Genomic DNA, 17,799 nt, shown 5'->3' with positions numbered 1-17,799 from the left:
TGTCGTGAAGATTACAGCTCCGCAGCCCCCAATTCCGGGGTTATTCACAGCGCTCCGTGCAGTGCATCCGGCACTACTACCCCCATCATTGCAATCCATCAGCAGTGAGGACAGACGATGAGGGAGATGATCCTCGCAGCCTGGAAATGCCACATTCATGTCTTATATCGGAGATGATCGGAGATACAGCAATGTAACAAGAAAGGAGCAAAATCCTCTAGAGAAATACGTGATACAAGAAGGAATGGAAACTTCCAGAAGACATGGAATGAGGTCACTGATGATGTCCCTGGATAATGATGTCACTGGATGATGTCGTCACTGGAATGAGGTCACTGGATGATGATGTCACTGGAATGAGGTCACTGGTGATGTCACTGGATGATGATGTCACTGGAATGAGGTCACTGGTGATGTCCCTGGATGATGTCGTCACTGGAATGAGGTCACTGGATGATGATGTCACTGGAATGAGGTCACTGGTGATGTCCCTGGATGATGATGTCACTGGAATGAGGTCACTGGTGATGTCACTGGATGATGATGTCACTGGAATGAGGTCACTGGTGATGTCACTGGAATGAGGTCACTAGTGATGTCACTGGATGATGATGTCACGGAATGAGGTCACTGATGATGTCACTGGTGATGTCACTGGATGATGATGTCACTGGTGATGTCACTGGATGATGATGTCACTGGTGATGTCACTGGATGATGATGTCACTGGTGATGTCACTGGATGATGGCACTGGATGATGGCACTGGATGATGATGGCACTGGTGATGTCACTGGATGAGGTCACTGGATGAGGTCACTGGATGATGATGTCACTGGATGATGTCACTGGATGATGGCACTGGATGATGGCACTGGATGATGTCACTGGATGATGATGTCACTGGTGATGTCACTGGATGATGATGATGTCACTGGTGATGTCACTGGTGATGTCACTGGATGATGTCACTGGATGATGTCACTGGATGATGTCACTGGCTCATTATCACCTCTGCTCATCCTGAGGCTCCTGCTTCATGACTGATCACAGACGCACGGTGAGGAGATGATTGGACTGTGATGGAAACATTGGGGCTGGTTTCTTTTTGTTTCTTTTGTCATAATCGCCTTATTTTCGATTTCCCCTTTTTTGTTCTCCGGCCGCCCGTCCTTTATCCTCAGTGACTTTCTTCATTAATGACCGCGCTATTCACCTGTCGTAGCAAATGATGATGTTCCGGGGGCGGCAGAGCTGCTGCAGCACCTGATCAGCGCCAATCCTTCCAATAAGACGACTTCACATTTCTCCAGCGCTCTGCGTCCTCCCTCATTTCTCCAGCGCTCTGCGTCCTCCCTCATTTCTCCAGCGCTCTGCGTCCTCCCTCATTTCTCCAGCGCTCTGCGTCCTCCCTCATTTCTCCAGCGCTCTGCGTCCTCCCTCATTTCTCCAGCGCTCTGCGTCCTCCCTCATTTCTCCAGCGCTCTGCGTCCTCCCTCATTTCTCCAGCGCTCTGCGTCCTCCCTCATTTCTCCAGCGCTCTGCGTCCCCCCTCATTTCTCCTGCGCTCTGCGTCCTCCCTCATTTCTCCTGCGCTCTGCGTCCTCCCTCATTTCTCCAGCGCTCTGCGTCCTCCCTCATTTCTCCAGCGCTCTGCGTCCTCCCTCATTTCTCCAGCGCTCTGCGTCCTCCCTCATTTCTCCAGCGCTCTGCGTCCTCCCTCATTTCTCCAGCGCTCTGCGTCCTCCCTCATTTCTCCAGCGCTCTGCGTCCTCCCTCATTTCTCCAGCGCTCTGCGTCCTCCCTCATTTCTCCAGCGCTCTGCGTCCTCCCTCATTTCTCCAGCGCTCTGCGTCCTCCCTCATTTCTCCAGCGCTCTGCGTCCTCCCTCATTTCTCCAGCGCTCTGCGTCCTCCCTCATTTCTCCAGCGCTCTGCGTCCTCCCTCATTTCTCCAGCGCTCTGCGTCCTCCCTCATTTCTCCAGCGCTCTGCGTCCTCCCTCATTTCTCCAGCGCTCTGCGTCCTCGCTCATTTCTCCAGCGCTCTGCGTCCTCGCTCATTTCTCCAGCGCTCTGCGTCCTCGCTCATTTCTCCAGCGCTCTGCGTCCTCGCTCATTTCTCCAGCGCTCTGCGTCCTCGCTCATTTCTCCAGCGCTCTGCATCCTCGCTCATTTCTCTAGCGCTCTGCATCCTCGCTCATTTCTCTAGCGCTCTGCATCCTCGCTCATTTCTCTAGCGCTCTGCGTCCTCCCTCATTTCTCCAGCGGTAGAGCTACTATTCTGCTGTTACATCGTGTCTTATCCTCCAGTCACCTCCAGAGCTGCACTCACTATTCTGCTGTTACATCATGTCTTATCCTCCAGTCTCCTCCAGAGCTGCACTCACTATTGTGCTGTTACATCATGTCTTATCCTCCAGAGCTGCAATCACTATTTTACTGTTACATCATGTCTTATCCTCCAGTCACCGCCAGAGCTGCACTCACTATTCTGCTGTTACATCATGTCTTATCCTCCAGTCACCTCCAGAGCTGCAGTCACTATTCTGCTGTTACATCATGTCTTATCCTCCAGTCACCTCCAGAGCTGCACTCACTATTCTGCTGTTACATCATGTCTTATCCTCCAGTCACCTCCAGAGCTGCACTCACTATTCTGCTGTTACATCATGTCTTATCCTCCAGTCACCTCCAGAGCTGCACTCACTATTCTGCTGTTACATCATGTCTTATCCTCCAGAGCTGCAATCACTATTTTACTGTTACATCATGTCTTATCCTCCAGTCACCGCCAGAGCTGCACTCACTATTCTGCTGTTACATCATGTCTTATCCTCCAGTCTCCTCCAGAGCTGCAGTCACTATTCTGCTGTTACATCGTGTCTTATCCTCCAATCACCTCTAGAGCTACACTCACTATTCTGCTGTTACATCATGTCTTATCCTCCAGTCACTTCCAAAGCTGCAGTCACTGTTCTGCTGTTCCCACTATCTGTAATTTTCAGTTGTCTCTGAGCTAGTGGGTGTAGACTGGCTGCACAGCACACAGACATTACTGATCATTGTTGCTGTGAATCCAGCAGTAAGGTGAGATAAACACTTACTAGGAGCAGCAGAATGGAGAATATGATACAAAAGCAGAACAGAAGGAAGGACCGGGCGCTCTTCAGTGATCAGCTGTTGGGTAAGTGCCTCTCTAACCTTGTGACCGCATTATAGGGCAGCACAAGCTGCGGTGCTCACTTCAGAGCGTCAGTTCTTCATAATCCAGAAAGAAAGAAGCGAAAGGCACTCACCGGGTGGTAGAGCTACTATTCTGCTGTTACATCGTGTCTTATCCTCCAGTCACCTCCAGAGCTGCACTCACCGGGTGGCTCAAAGAAAAGGAAGTCGTTTCTTCAACCATTAGGTCAGGGGAGAGCAGTGAGGGAGGGGCACACACAGTCCGCCGGACGTTTCCACGAGTCCCACTTACTAGGGGCAGCAGAATGGAGAATATACAGGAGAAGGGAAGATGTGAGTGCAGCGCTGGATGAGGCGATACATTGGCCTGCAGCTGCTCTGCGCTCACTGTCAGGAGTGCACTTTGCTCATTCCCTGTAATCTCACCCCTCAGGGAGCTCGCACTTGGTAGTGATTTGGACATGATGGATTTCAGATTTTGTTAAAGTGATTTCTGAGATCAGAGGAAAAGTGAGGATGAGGCTCATAAGTGGAGAAAACGCCCACATTCTGACCAGATACAGCACAGCGTTTCCTATATTTCTATGTGGATGTAATGATTCTTCTAACGACAGCGGCCAAATAAAGCGGAGGCGGAAGCAACAAGCTGAACTATGAGGCGATGTGCTGCCCCGGCAGGCCTCCGATGGAGGGTCCCAGTGGCGATGTGGCCGCAGCGGGGGCGAGCGATGGCTGTGTGATGGGGGTCACAAATAATATAAAAAGGGAGAGAGAAATAAAGTTTGTGCCGCCACTTGGGATGTCGGGCTGTGGTATGGCCGGCACTGCTGGAGGGCGCAGGAGTGAGGTGGTGATGCGCAGTGTCGGGGGGCTGTCCCCTCCCCCCTCCAGGGCTGGTTCCTGGGGAGGGTGAGGTAGGAATGGCACTGCTGGAGGGCGCAGGAGTGAGGTGGTGATGCACAGTGTCGGGGGGCTGTCCCCTCCCCCCTCTAGGGCTGGTTCCTGGGGATGGTGAGGTAGGGATGGCACTGCTGGAGGGCGCAGGAGTGAGGTGGTGATGCACAGTGTCGGGGGGCTGTCCCCTCCCCCCTCTAGGGCTGGTTCCTGGGGATGGTGAGGTAGGGATGGCACTGCTGGAGGGCCCAGGAGTGAGGTGGTGATGCGCAGTGCCGGAGGGCTGTCCCCTCCCCCCTCCAGGGCTGGTTCCTGGGGAGGGTGAGGTAGGAATGGCACTGCTGGAGGGCGCAGGAGTGAGGTGGTGATGCACAGTGTCGGGGGGCTGTCCCCTCCCCCCTCCAGGGCTGGTTCCTGGGGAGGGTGAGGTAGGAATGGCACTGCTGGAGGGCGCAGGAGTGAGGTGGTGATGCACAGTGTCGGGGGGCTGTCCCCTCCCCCCTCCAGGGCTGGTTCCTGGAGAGGGTGAGGTAGGGATGGCACTGCTGGAGGGCGCAGGAGTGAGGTGGTGATGCACAGTGCCGGAGGGCTGTCCCCTCCCCCCTCCAGGGCTGGTTCCTGGGGAGGGTGAGGTAGGAATGGCACTGCTGGAGGGCGCAGGAGTGAGGTGGTGATGCGCAGTGTCGGGGGGCTGTCCCCTCCCCCCTCCAGGGCTGGTTCCTGGGGAGGGTGAGGTAGGGATGGCACTGCTGGAGGGCGCAGGAGTGAGGTGGTGATGCACAGTGTCGGGGGGCTGTCCCCTCCCCCCTCCAGGGCTGGTTCCTGGAGAGGGTGAGGTAGGGATGGCACTGCTGGAGGGCGCAGGAGTGAGGTGGTGATGCGCAGTGTCGGGGGGCTGTCCCCTCCCCCCTCCAGGGCTGGTTCCTGGGGAGGGTGAGGTAGGGATGGCACTTCTGGAGGGCGCAGGAGTGAGGTGGTGATGCACAGTGTCGGGGGGCTGTCCCCTCCCCCCTCCAGGGCTGGTTCCTGGAGAGGGTGAGGTAGGGATGGCACTGCTGGAGGGCGCAGGAGTGAGGTGGTGATGCGCAGTGTCGGGGGGCTGTCCCCTCCCCCCTCCAGGGCTGGTTCCTGGGGAGGGTGAGGTAGGGATGGCACTGCTGGAGGGCGCAGGAGTGAGGTGGTGATGCGCAGTGTCGGGGGGCTGTCCCCTCCCCCCTCCAGGGCTGGTTCCTGGGGAGGGTGAGGTAGGAATGGCACTGCTGGAGGGCGCAGGAGTGAGGTGGTGATGCGCAGTGCCGGAGGGCTGTCCCCTCCCCCCTCCAGGGCTGGTTCCTGGGGAGGGTGAGGTAGGAATGGCACTGCTGGAGGGCGCAGGAGTGAGGTGGTGATGCACAGTGTCGGGGGGCTGTCCCCTCCCCCCTCCAGGGCTGGTTCCTGGAGAGGGTGAGGTAGGGATGGCACTGCTGGAGGGCGCAGGAGTGAGGTGGTGATGCGCAGTGTCGGGGGGCTGTCCCCTCCCCCCTCCAGGGCTGGTTCCTGGGGAGGGTGAGGTAGGGATGGCACTGCTGGAGGGCGCAGGAGTGAGGTGGTGATGCACAGTGTCGGGGGGCTGTCCCCTCCCCCCTCCAGGGCTGGTTCCTGGAGAGGGTGAGGTAGGGATGGCACTGCTGGAGGGCGCAGGAGTGAGGTGGTGATGCGCAGTGTCGGGGGGCTGTCCCCTCCCCCCTCCAGGGCTGGTTCCTGGGGAGGGTGAGGTAGGGATGGCACTGCTGGAGGGCGCAGGAGTGAGGTGGTGATGCACAGTGTCGGGGGGCTGTCCCCTCCCCCCTCCAGGGCTGGTTCCTGGAGAGGGTGAGGTAGGGATGGCACTGCTGGAGGGCGCAGGAGTGAGGTGGTGATGCGCAGTGTCGGGGGGCTGTCCCCTCCCCCCTCCAGGGCTGGTTCCTGGGGAGGGTGAGGTAGGGATGGCACTGCTGGAGGGCGCAGGAGTGAGGTGGTGATGCACAGTGTCGGGGGGCTGTCCCCTCCCCCCTCCAGGGCTGGTTCCTGGGGAGGGTGAGGTAGGAATGGCACTGCTGGAGGGCCCCGGGAGTGAGGTGGTGATGCGCAGTGCCGGAGGGCTGTCCCCTCCCCCCTCCAGGGCTGGTTCCTGGGGAGGGTGAGGTAGGAATGGCACTGCTGGAGGGCCCCGGGAGTGAGGTGGTGATGCGCAGTGCCGGAGGGCTGTCCCCTCCCCCCTCCAGGGCTGGTTCCTGGGGAGGGTGAGGTAGGAATGGCACTGCTGGAGGGCGCAGGAGTAAGGTGGTGATGCGCAGTGCCGGAGGGCTGTCCCCTCCCCCCTCCAGGGCTGGTTCCTGGGGAGGGTGAGGTAGGAATGGCACTGCTGGAGGGCGCAGGAGTGAGGTGGTGATACACAGTGCCGGGGGCTGTCCCCTCCCCCCTCTAGGGCTGGTTCCTGGGGAGGGTGAGGTAGGAATGGCACTGCTGGAGGGCCCAGGAGTGAGCTGGTGATGCGCAGTGCCGGGGGTTGTCCCCTCCACCCTCCAGGGCTGGTTCCTGGGGAGGGTGAGGTAGGGATGGCACTGCTGGAGGGCCCAGGAGTGAGGTGGTGATACACAGTGCCGGGGGCTGTCCCCTCCCCCCTCCAGGGCTGGTTCCTGGGGAGGGTGAGGTAGGAATGGCACTGCTGGAGGGCGCAGGAGTGAGGTGGTGATGCGCAGTGCCGGAGGCTGTCCCCTCCCCCCTCCAGGGCTGGTTCCTGGGGAGGGTGAGGTAGGAATGGCACTGCTGGAGGGCGCAGGAGTGAGGTGGTGATGCGCAGTGCCGGGGGTTGTCCCCTCCACCCTCCAGGGCTGGTTCCTGGGGAGGGTGAGGTAGGGATGGCACTGCTGGAGGGTGCAGGAGTGAGGTGGTGATGCGCAGTGCCGGAGGGCTGTCCCCTCCCCCCTCCAGGGCTGGTTCCTGGGGAGGGTGAGGTAGGGATGGCACTGCTGGAGGGCCCAGGAGTGAGGTGGTGATACACAGTGCCGGGGGCTGTCCCCTCCCCCCTCTAGGGCTGGTTCCTGGGGAGGGTGAGGTAGGGATGGCACTGCTGGAGGGCCCAGGAGTGAGGTGGTGATGCGCAGTGCCGGGGGTTGTCCCCTCCCCCCTCTAGGGCTGCTTCCTGGGGAGGGTGAGGTAGGGATGGCACTGCTGGAGGGCCCAGGAGTGAGGTGGTGATGCACAGTGCCGGGGAGTTGTCCCCTCCCCCCTCTAGGGCTGCTTCCTGGGGAGGGTGAGGTGGGGACGAGGCAGCAGAGAATAATCCGCCACAGACAGGGCAGGAGCTGTTACATGTTACTGATGCTCTGCGGAACAGTCCGGAACATTCCTCACAGCCTCACAATGATGGCGGTCTGACCTCCCCAGTGACAGTGCGGCTCCTCTGCTGTGTGGGGCTCGTGTCCTCCGGCCGCTACTTCCCGACCTGGAGGAGTCTGGGATCCTGAGATTCTCAAGACAAGAAACTCTGGATCTCTGATCCCTTCCAGCGAGCGGCGACTGTAATCCTGAGGGAAAACTCACTGTGTCTTCTAGACGTTTCCAGACTCAATCACCTCACTGAGCTCCTGGGCAAATAGGAGCCGATACCCCAAATGTCCTGGTGGCCGAGGGACTGATACCCTGAAAGTGCTGGTGGCCTAGGGACTGATACCTGCTTATATGCAGCTGCCCCTACAGAGGATTCAGCTGTCCCCTCAGGACAGGACGTCTCCATGTTGTTACCTCCTCACCTCACACCTAAGCTCCTCTCCTTTCTCCTTCTAGGGCGGGAACACAAGCCTTGTTATCAGCTCAGGTGACCGGCCCCAGTAAGGGAGTGTGGACAAATGTGTGTATGTGGTGAACAACAGAGAAAACTGAATCTCATTAACGCTGGCAATACAAGTTACAGTGCCTTGTGAAAGTATTCAGCCCTCTGTGTGTAATGACTATATAATACAGTGTCTTGTGAAAGTATTCAGCCCTCTGTGTGTAATGACTATATAATACAGTGTCTTGTGAAAGTATTCAGCCCCTTGAATATTTCACCCTTTTCCCACATTTCAGGCTCAAACAAAGATAAAATGTGAATGTTCTGGAGAAGAATCTACAACAAGTGACACAATTGTGAAGAGGAAGGAAATTTATTACTTATTTTACACTTTTATAAATAATAAATAACTGAAAATTGGTGCGTGCAATATTATTCACCCCCTTTACTTTCAGTGTAGAAACTCCCTCCAGAAGGTGATTGAGGGTCTGTGAATGATGCAATGTTGTCCTAAATGACTGATGATAAATATAAGCCCCTGTGTGTAACAAGTCTCCGTATAATGCCCCTGCTCTGTGATAGGCTCAGGTTCTGTGTAAAGCGCAGAGAGCATCATGAAGACCAAGGAACACAACAGCCAGGTCCAGGATACTGTTGTGGAGAAGCTTATAGCTGGATTTGGTTACAAAAAGATTTCCACAACTTTACACATCCCAAGAAGCCCTGTGCAAGAGATCATATTGAAATGGAAGGAGCATCATACCACTGCAAATCTACCAACACCCGGCCGTCCATCCAAACTGTCATCTCACACAAGGAGAAGACTGATCAGAGACGCAGCCAAGAGGCCCATGATCCCTCTGGATGATCTGCAGAGATCTACAGCTGAGGGGGGAGAGTCTGTCCATAGCACAACAATCAGTCTACACTGCACAAACCTGGCCTTTATGGAAGAGTGGCAAGAAGAAAGCCATTTCTCAAAGATATCCAGAAAAAGTGTTGTTTAAAGGTTCCACAAGCCGCCTGGAGACCCCAAACATGTGGAAGAAGGGGCTCTGCTCAGAGGAAACCAAAATCACACTATTAGGGCACAATGCAAACGATAAAAGCAACACAGCTCATCCCCCTGAACACACCATCCCCACTGTCAGACATGGTGGAGGCAGCATCATGGTTTGGGCCTGCTTTTCTTCAGCAGGGACAGGGAAGATGGTAAAATTGATGGGAAGATGGATGGAGCCAAATACAGGACCATTCTTGAAGAAAACCTGTTGGAGTCTGCAAAAGACCTGAGACTGGGACGGAGATTTGTCTTCCAACAAGACAATGACCCCAAACATAAAGCAAAATCTACAATGGAATGGTCACAAATAACCGTATCCAGGTGTTAGAATGGCCAAGTCACAGTCCAGACCTGAACCCAATCGAGAACCTGAGGAAAGAGATGAAAACTGCTGTTCACAAACGCCTCCATCCAACCTCACTCAGCTCCAGCAGTTTACAAAGAATGGGCGAGAATTTCACCTCTCCATGTGCAAAACTGATAGACACATACCCCAAGAGACTGTGCTGTAATCGCAGAAAAAGGGGCGCTACAAAGGATTCACTTACAGGGGGTGAATAATATTGCACGCCACAATTTACAGTTATTTATTGTTTCTAAAAGTGTAAAATAAGCAATAAATTTCCTTCCTCTTCACAATTGTGTCACTTGTTGTAGATTCTTCTCCAGAACATTCACATTTTATCTTCATGTTTGACGCCTGAAATGTGGGGAAAGGGTGAAAAATTCAAGGGGCTGAATACTTTCACAAGGCACTGTATATTGTGAATTACACATGCAGCCATTATTTGTCGCAACGAGGCACAGGGCAGGGAGGCTGCAGTGACAGCGAGGCACAGGGCAGGGAGGCTGCAGTGACAGCGAGGCACAGGGCAGGGAGGCTGCAGTGACAGCGAGGCACAGGGCAGGGAGGCTGCAGTGACAGGGAGGCACAGGGCAGGGAGGCTGCAGTGACAGGGAGGCACAGGGCAGGGAGGCTGCAGTGACAGGGAGGCACAGGGCAGGGAGGCACAGGGCAGGGAGGCTGCAGTGACAGCGAGGCACAGGGCAGGGAGGCTGCAGTGACAGCGAGGCACAGGGCAGGGAGGCTGCAGTGACAGCGAGGCACAGGGCAGGGAGGCTGCAGTGACAGCGAGGCACAGGGCAGGGAGGCTGCAGTGACAGGGAGGCACAGGGCAGGGAGGCTGCAGTGACAGGGAGGCACAGGGCAGGGAGGCTGCAGTGACAGGGAGGCACAGGGCAGGGAGGCACAGGGCAGGGAGGCTGCAGTGACAGCGAGGCACAGGGCAGGGAGGCTGCTGTGACAGCGAGGCACAGGGCAGGGAGGCTGCAGTGACAGCGAGGCACAGGGCAGGGAGGCTGCAGTGACAGCGAGGCACAGGGCAGGGAGGCTGCAGTGACAGGGAGGCACAGGGCAGGGAGGCTGCAGTGACAGCGAGGCACAGGGCAGGGAGGCCGCAGTGACAGGGAGGCACAGGGCAGGGAGGCTGCAGTGACAGGGAGGCACAGGGCAGGGAGGCACAGGGCAGGGAGGCTGCAGTGACAGGGAGGCACAGGGCAGGGAGGCTGCAGTGACAGGGAGGCACAGGGCGCACACGCGCGGCTCTGGCTGTGACTGGAGCAGAATCATGTGACTTTGTGTGCGGTGTGATGATGGCGGCTTCGCTTGTGTCTCGCAGGCTCTTTGGAACCACTGGAAACTGCGCGGCGTGTAGTAAACTCATCCCGGCCTTCGAGATGGTGATGCGCGCCAGAGACAACGTCTACCACCTGGACTGCTTCGCCTGCCAGCTGTGCAACCAGAGGTGAGAACATGGCCCACCGCAGACTATTACACCACCGTGCTGCAGAGCATCGCTCCTCCTGACAGATACATGTGATATATACCGCAGACTATTACACCACCGTGCTGCAGAGCATCGCTCCTCCTGACAGATACATGTGATATATACCGCAGACTATTACACCACCGTGCTGCAGAGCATCGCTCCTCCTGACAGATACATGTGATATATACCGCAGACTATTACACCACCGTGCTGCAGAGCATCGCTCCTCCTGACAGATACATGTGATATATACCGCAGACTATTACACCACCGTGCTGCAGAGCATCGCTCCTCCTGACAGATACATGTGATATATACCGCAGACTATTACACCACCGTGCTGCAGAGCATCGCTCCTCCTGACAGATACATGTGATATATACCGCAGACTATTACACCACCGTGCTGCAGAGCATCGCTCCTCCTGACAGATACATGTGATATATACTGTAGACTATTACACCACAGACCTGCAGAGCATCGCTCCTCCTGACAGATACATGTGATATATACTGCAGACTATTACACCACCGTGCTGCAGAGCATCGCTCCTCCTGACAGATACATGTGATATATCCTGCAGACTATTACACCACCGTGCTGCAGAGCATCGCTCCTCCTGACAGATACATGTGATATATCCTGCAGACTATTACACCACTCACTTCTACACACCTGCAGAGCATCGCTCCTCCTGACAGATACATGTGATATATCCTGCAGACTATTACACCACCGTGCTGCAGAGCATCGCTCCTCCTGACAGATACATGTGATATATACTGCAGACTATTACACCACAGACCTGCAGAGCATCGCTCCTCCTGACAGATACATGTGATATATACTGCAGACTATTACACCACAGACCTGCAGAGCATCGCTCCTCCTGACAGATACATGTGATATATACTGCAGACTATTACACCACAGACCTGCAGAGCATCGCTCCTCCTGACAGATACATGTGATATATACTGCAGACTATTACACCACAGACCTGCAGAGCATCGCTCCTCCTGACAGATACATGTGATATATACTGCAGACTATTACACCACTGATCTTTACAGATCTGCAGAGCATCGCTCCTCCACCTCCTGACAGATACATGTGATATATCCTGCAGACTATTACACCACAGACGTGCAGAGCATCGCTCCTCCACCTCCTGACAGATACATGTGATATATACTGCAGACTATTACACCACTGATCTTTACAGATCTGCAGAGCATCGCTCCTCCACCTCCTGACAGATACATGTGATATATCCTGCAGACTATTACACCACAGACCTGCAGAGCATCGCTCCTCCACCTCCTGACAGATACATGTGATATATCCTGCAGACTATTACACCACAGACCTGCAGAGCATCGCTCCTCCTGACAGATACATGTTATATATCCTGCAGACTATTACACCACAGACCTGCAGAGCATCGCTCCTCCTGACAGATACATGTGATATATACTGCAGACTATTACACCACTGATCTTTACAGATCTGCAGAGCATCGCTCCTCCACCTCCTGACAGATACATGTGATATATCCTGCAGACTATTACACCACTCACTTCTACACATCTGCAGAGCATCGCTCCTCCACTTTATCTGAGATTTCTGCGCTGATTTGGGGAGTTGTGGACACTTGTGAAATGACTTGTATAGAGATCTTAATAGAGAAGCAGCCGACTCCAGGCCTGCACTGCCATCTGGTGGCCGACAGCAGCACTGCACCAGGAAATCCCTGCACAGCCAAGTGCCAGCCAGGATAAAGCAGACAGCCGGGGGCTGCAGTGCGGAGCTGCTGTTACCAGACATAGAAGGAACAACACAGAATATAGGCTAAATAACTGTACAAGCTAATTATTTTATTATCTATCTATTATCTATCTATTTATTGATTATTTATCTATTATCTATCTATTATCTATTATCTATTTATTGATTATTTATCTATTATCTATCTATTATCTATTTATTGATTATTTATCTATTTTCTATCTATTTTCTATCTATTATCTCTATATTATCTATTTATCTATTATTTATCTATTATCTATGTGTATTATTTCAGTATCTTGCCTTGTTTTCCCTCCCTGGCGTTCTTTACACGGACGGGTGGAGGACTCGCTGCGGATAGGGAGGGAATATTCTGTATTTCGAGGATCCAAATCACCATCAATTATAAGAATGAGCCCAACTGATAAATGGATTCATTGTTTACATCCAGGTTCCAGAATTTCTTAAAGGGCCGGCACTCTGGAAATGGAAGTCAAAGTGGATCTGCCCTCAGATTTCACTGTACAAACTGACTACATTATTCTTGCACCTCATGAGGCTAGTGTACTTACTGCGACAATACAAGCCAGAATGATTATACAATCTCACAATAAAGAATTTGATTAGTCCAGCAATAGAAAAAAAAATGTAATGAGATTAAATTTATTTATCCTCCTCCCACCCAGCCTGACAGCTCTCCAGACTCCTCCCACCCAGCCTGACAGCTCTCCAGACTCCTCCCACCCAGCCTGACAGCTCTCCAGACTCCTCCCACCCAGCCTGACAGCTCTCCAGACTCCTCCCACCCAGCCTGATAGCTCTCCAGACTCCTCCCACCCAGCCTGACAGCTCTCCAGACTCCTCCCACCCAGCCTGACAGCTCTCCAGACTCCTCCCACCCAGCCTGACAGCTCTCCAGACTCCTCCCACCCAGCCTGACAGTTCTCCAGACTCCTCCCACCCAGCCTGACAGCTCTCCAGACTCCTCCCACCCAGCCTGACAGCTCTCCAGACTCCTCCCACCCAGCCTGACAGCTCTCCAGACTCCTCCCACCCAGCCTGACAGCTCTCCAGACTCCTCCCGCCCAGCCTGACAGCTCTCCAGACTCCTCCCGCCCAGCCTGACAGCTCTCCAGACTCCTCCCGCCCAGCCTGACAGCTCTCCAGACTCCTCCCACCCAGCCTGACAGCTCTCCAGACTCCTCCCACCCAGCCTGACAGCTCTCAAGACTCCTCCCACCCAGCCTGACAGCTCTCCAGACTCCTCCCACCCAGCCTGACAGCTCTGCAGACTCCTCGCACCCAGCCTGACAGCTCTCCAGACTACGCCCACCCAGCCTGACAGCTCTCCAGACTACGCCCACCCAGCCTGACAGCTCTCCAGACTACGCCCACCCAACCTGACAGCTCTCCAGACTACGCCCATCCAGCCTCCTCCTTTGCATAGGCCTCAGTTATCAGAATGATTACTAACATATGCTTCAGTTGTCAGCCCCTCCTCCATTCCATAGCCTGCCCCTCCCCCACACCGACTTCAGTTGTCAGCCCCTCCCCCACACCGACTTCAGTTGTCAGCCCCTCCCCCACACTGGCTTCAGTTGTCAGAACCCTCCCGCACACCGACTTCAGTGGTCAGCCCCTCCCTCACACTGACTTCAGTTGTCAGTCCCTCCCTCACACCGGCTTCAGTTGTCAGCCCCTCCCTCACACCGGCTTCAGTTGTCAGCCCCTCCCTCACACCGGCTTCAGTTGTCAGCTTCTCCCCACACCGGCTTCAGTTGTCAGCCCCTCCCTCACACCGGCTTCAGTTGTCAGCCCCTCCTCCTCACTGTCTTCAGTTGTCAGCCCCTCCCTCACACCGGCTTCAGTTGTCAGCCCCTCCTCCTCACTGTCTTCAGTTGTCAGCTTCTCCCCACACCGGCTTCAGTTGTCAGCTCCTCCCTCACACCGGCTTCAGTTGTCAGCTCCTCCCTCACACCGGCTTCAGTTGTCAGCTCCTCCCTCACACCGGCTTCAGTTGTCAGCTCCTCCCTCACACCGGCTTCAGTTGTCAGCCCCTCCTCCTCACTGTCTTCAGTTGTCAGCCCCTCCCTCACACCAGCTTCAGTTGTCAGCTCCTCCCCACACCGGCTTCAGTTGTCAGCCCCTCCCCACACCGGCTTCAGTTGTCAGCCCCTCCTCCTCACTGTCTTCAGTTGTCAGCCCCTCCCTCACACCAGCTTCAGTTGTCAGCTCCTCCCCACACCGGCTTCAGTTGTCAGCCCCTCCCCACACCGGCTTCAGTTGTCAGCCCCTCCCCACACTGGCTTCAGTTGTCAGCTCCTCCTCTTCACAGCCTTCAGTTGTCAGCCCCTCCCTCACACTGACTTCAGTTGTCAGTCCCTCCCTCACACTGACTTCAGTTGTCAGCCCCTCCCTCACACCGGCTTCAGTTGTCAGCCCCTCCCTCACACCAGCTTCAGTTGTCAGCCCCTCCCTCACACCGGCTTCAGTTGTCAGCCCCTCCCTCACACCGGCTTCAGTTGTCAGCCCCTCCCTCACACCGGCTTCAGTTGTCAGCCCCTCCCTCACACCGGCTTCAGTTGTCAGCTCCTCCCCACACCGGCTTCAGTTGTCAGCCCCTCCTCCTCACTGGCTTCAGTTGTCAGCCCCTCCCTCACACCGGCTTCAGTTGTCAGCCCCTCCCTTACACCGGCTTCAGTTGTCAGCCCCTCCCTCACACCGGCTTCAGTTGTCAGCCCCTCCTCCTTACAGCCTTTAGTTGTCAGCCCCTCCCTCACACTGGCTTCAGTTGTCAGCTCCTCCCCACACCGGCTTCAGTTGTCAGCTCCTCCCCACACCGGCTTCAGTTGTCAGCTTCTCCCCACACCGGCTTCAGTTGTCAGCCCCTCCCTCACACCGGCTTCAGTTGTCAGCCCCTCCCTCACACTGGCTTCAGTTGTCAGCTCCTCCCCACACCGGCTTCAGTTGTCAGCTCCTCCCCACTCCGGCTTCAGTTGTCAGCCCCTCCCTCACACTGGCTTCAGTTGTCAGCTCCTCCCCACACCGGCTTCAGTTGTCAGCCCCTCCCCCACACCGGCTTCAGTTGTCAGCCCCTCCCCCACACCGGCTTCAGTTGTCAGCCCCTCCCTCACACTGGCTTCAGTTGTCAGCCCCTCCCTCACACCGGCTTCAGTTGTCAGCCCCTCCCTCACACCGGCTTCAGTTGTCAGCTCCTCCCCACACCGGCTTCAGTTGTCAGCTCCTCCCCACACCGGCTTCAGTTGTCAGCCCCTCCCTCACACCGGCTTCAGTTGTCAGCCCCTCCCTCACACTGGCTTCAGTTGTCAGCTCCTCCCCACACCGGCTTCAGTTGTCAGCTCCTCCCCACACCGGCTTCAGTTGTCAGCCCCTCCCTCACACTGGCTTCAGTTGTCAGCTCCTCCCCACACCGGCTTCAGTTGTCAGGTGCATCCGTCTTACACTTTGCAGCAGCCATAAAGCATGTGTTTGGGGTCCGCTTCCTGCTCACTGACGCCCGCTGTTTTCTTCTTGCAGATTTTGTGTGGGGGACAAGTTTTTTCTTAAGAACAATATGATCTTGTGTCAGATGGACTATGAGGAGGGACAGCTGAACGGAAGCTTCGAGTCCCAGGTGCAATAACCACGGCCGCGGCCGGCGCAGAATGGACGTCCTTTCCTGAGAGCGGTGATGAGTGTCTGCTGGCTTGCCTGCAATATTTGATGACTTCTCGGCCCCCCACCCCACGGACTGTGTACGATGTAGTCGTCCCCGCCCCCATACCACACAAGTTGCAGTCTTCGATGTCCGGTCGTGCTTTGCTGAGCACTGCATTCGCCTGTCTGTTGTGGGACTCGGGAGGGGGTGGAGGGTCCGGGAACCTGTACAGTCTGTTTTCTGTATATAAACTGGAACATTTATTTTATGAAGATGTAATGCAATTTTATTACTGGTGTGAAATTAAAGATTATGAATGTTTACTGCTTGTGTCAGAAGTCAGAAATCAAAGGTCAAACTCTGGAGGAGCGCTCCGATCAAACTCCGAAGGAGCACTCCGACCAAACTCCGAAGGGGCGCTCCGATCAAACTCCGAAGCAGCGCTCCGATCAAACTCCGGAGGGGCGCTCCGATCAAACTCCGAAGGGGCGCTCCGATCAAACTCCGGAGGGGCGCTCCAATCAAACTCCGAAGCAGCGCTCCGACCAAACTCCGAAGCAGCGCTCCGATCAAACTCCGAAGGAGCGTTCCGATCAAACTCCGAAGCAGCGCTCCGACCAAACTCCGAAGCAGCGCTCCGATCAAACTCCGAAGGAGCGCTCCGATCAAACTCCGGAGGGGCGCTCCAATCAAACTCCGAAGGGGCGCTCCGATCAAACTCCGAAGGAGCGCTCCGATCAAACTCCGAAGGAGCGCTCCGATCAAACTCCGAAGGAGCGCTCCGATCAAACTCCGAAGGAGCGCCCTGATCAAACTCCGAAGGAGCGCTCCGATCAAACTCCGAAGGAGCGCTCCGATCAAACTCCGGAGGGGCACTGCGATCAAACTCCGAAGCGGCGCTCCGATCAAACTCCGAAGGAGCGCTCCGATCAAACTCCGAAGGAGCGCTCCGATCAAACTCCGAAGGAGCGCTCCGATCAAACTCCGAAGGAGCGCTCCGATCAAACTCCGAAGGAGCGCTCCGATCAAACTCCGAAGGAGCGCTCCGATCAAACTCCGGAGGGGCGCTCCGATCAAACTCCGAAGGAGCGCTCCGATCAAACTCCGGAGGGGCGCTCCAATCAAACTCCGAAGCAGCGCTCCGACCAAACTCCAAAGCAGCGCTCCGATCAAACTCCGAAGGAGCGTTCCGATCAAACTCCGAAGCAGCGCTCCGACCAAACTCCGAAGCAGCGCTCCGATCAAACTCCGAAGGAGCGCTCCGATCAAACTCCGGAGGGGCGCTCCGATCAAACTCCGAAGGGGCGCTCCGATCAAACTCCGAAGGAGCGCTCCGATCAAACTCCGAAGGAGCCCTCCGATCAAACTCCGAAGGAGCGCTCCGATCAAACTCCGAAGGAGCGCCCTGATCAAACTCCGAAGGAGCGCTCCGATCAAACTCCGAAGGAGCGCTCCGATCAAACTCCGGAGGGGCACTGCGATCAAACTCCGAAGCGGCGCTCCGATCAAACTCCGAAGGAGCGCTCCGATCAAACTCCGAAGGAGCGCTCCGATCAAACTCCGAAGGAGCGCGCCGATCAAACTCCGAAGGA

The 17,799-nt window shown here is 55.8% G+C and overlaps 1 protein-coding gene across 3 annotated transcripts in view; it reads left to right on the top strand.

Moving 5' to 3' along the window:
- LMO1 (LIM domain only 1) overlaps window positions 1–16,530 on the top strand; it is a 157,882-nt gene extending 141,352 nt beyond the window's left edge. For all 3 annotated transcript variants that reach the window (XM_075326787.1, XM_075326785.1, XM_075326786.1), the window contains exons 3-4: window positions 10,612–10,737; window positions 16,087–16,530. In XM_075326787.1, coding sequence (XP_075182902.1) covers window positions 10,612–10,737; window positions 16,087–16,192 — 232 coding nt within the window. In that variant the 3' untranslated portion in view covers window positions 16,193–16,530. The remainder of the gene's footprint in view (window positions 1–10,611; window positions 10,738–16,086) is intronic.
- Window positions 16,531–17,799: the final 1,269 nt, after the last annotated feature.

The sequence above is a fragment of the Anomaloglossus baeobatrachus genome, chromosome 10 (genome assembly GCF_048569485.1).
Source record: "Anomaloglossus baeobatrachus isolate aAnoBae1 chromosome 10, aAnoBae1.hap1, whole genome shotgun sequence".
Lineage (NCBI taxonomy): Eukaryota > Metazoa > Chordata > Amphibia > Anura > Aromobatidae > Anomaloglossus > Anomaloglossus baeobatrachus.
The sequence above is the reverse complement of the archived record's forward strand: the minus strand, read 5'-3'. Positions and strand labels throughout refer to the sequence as shown.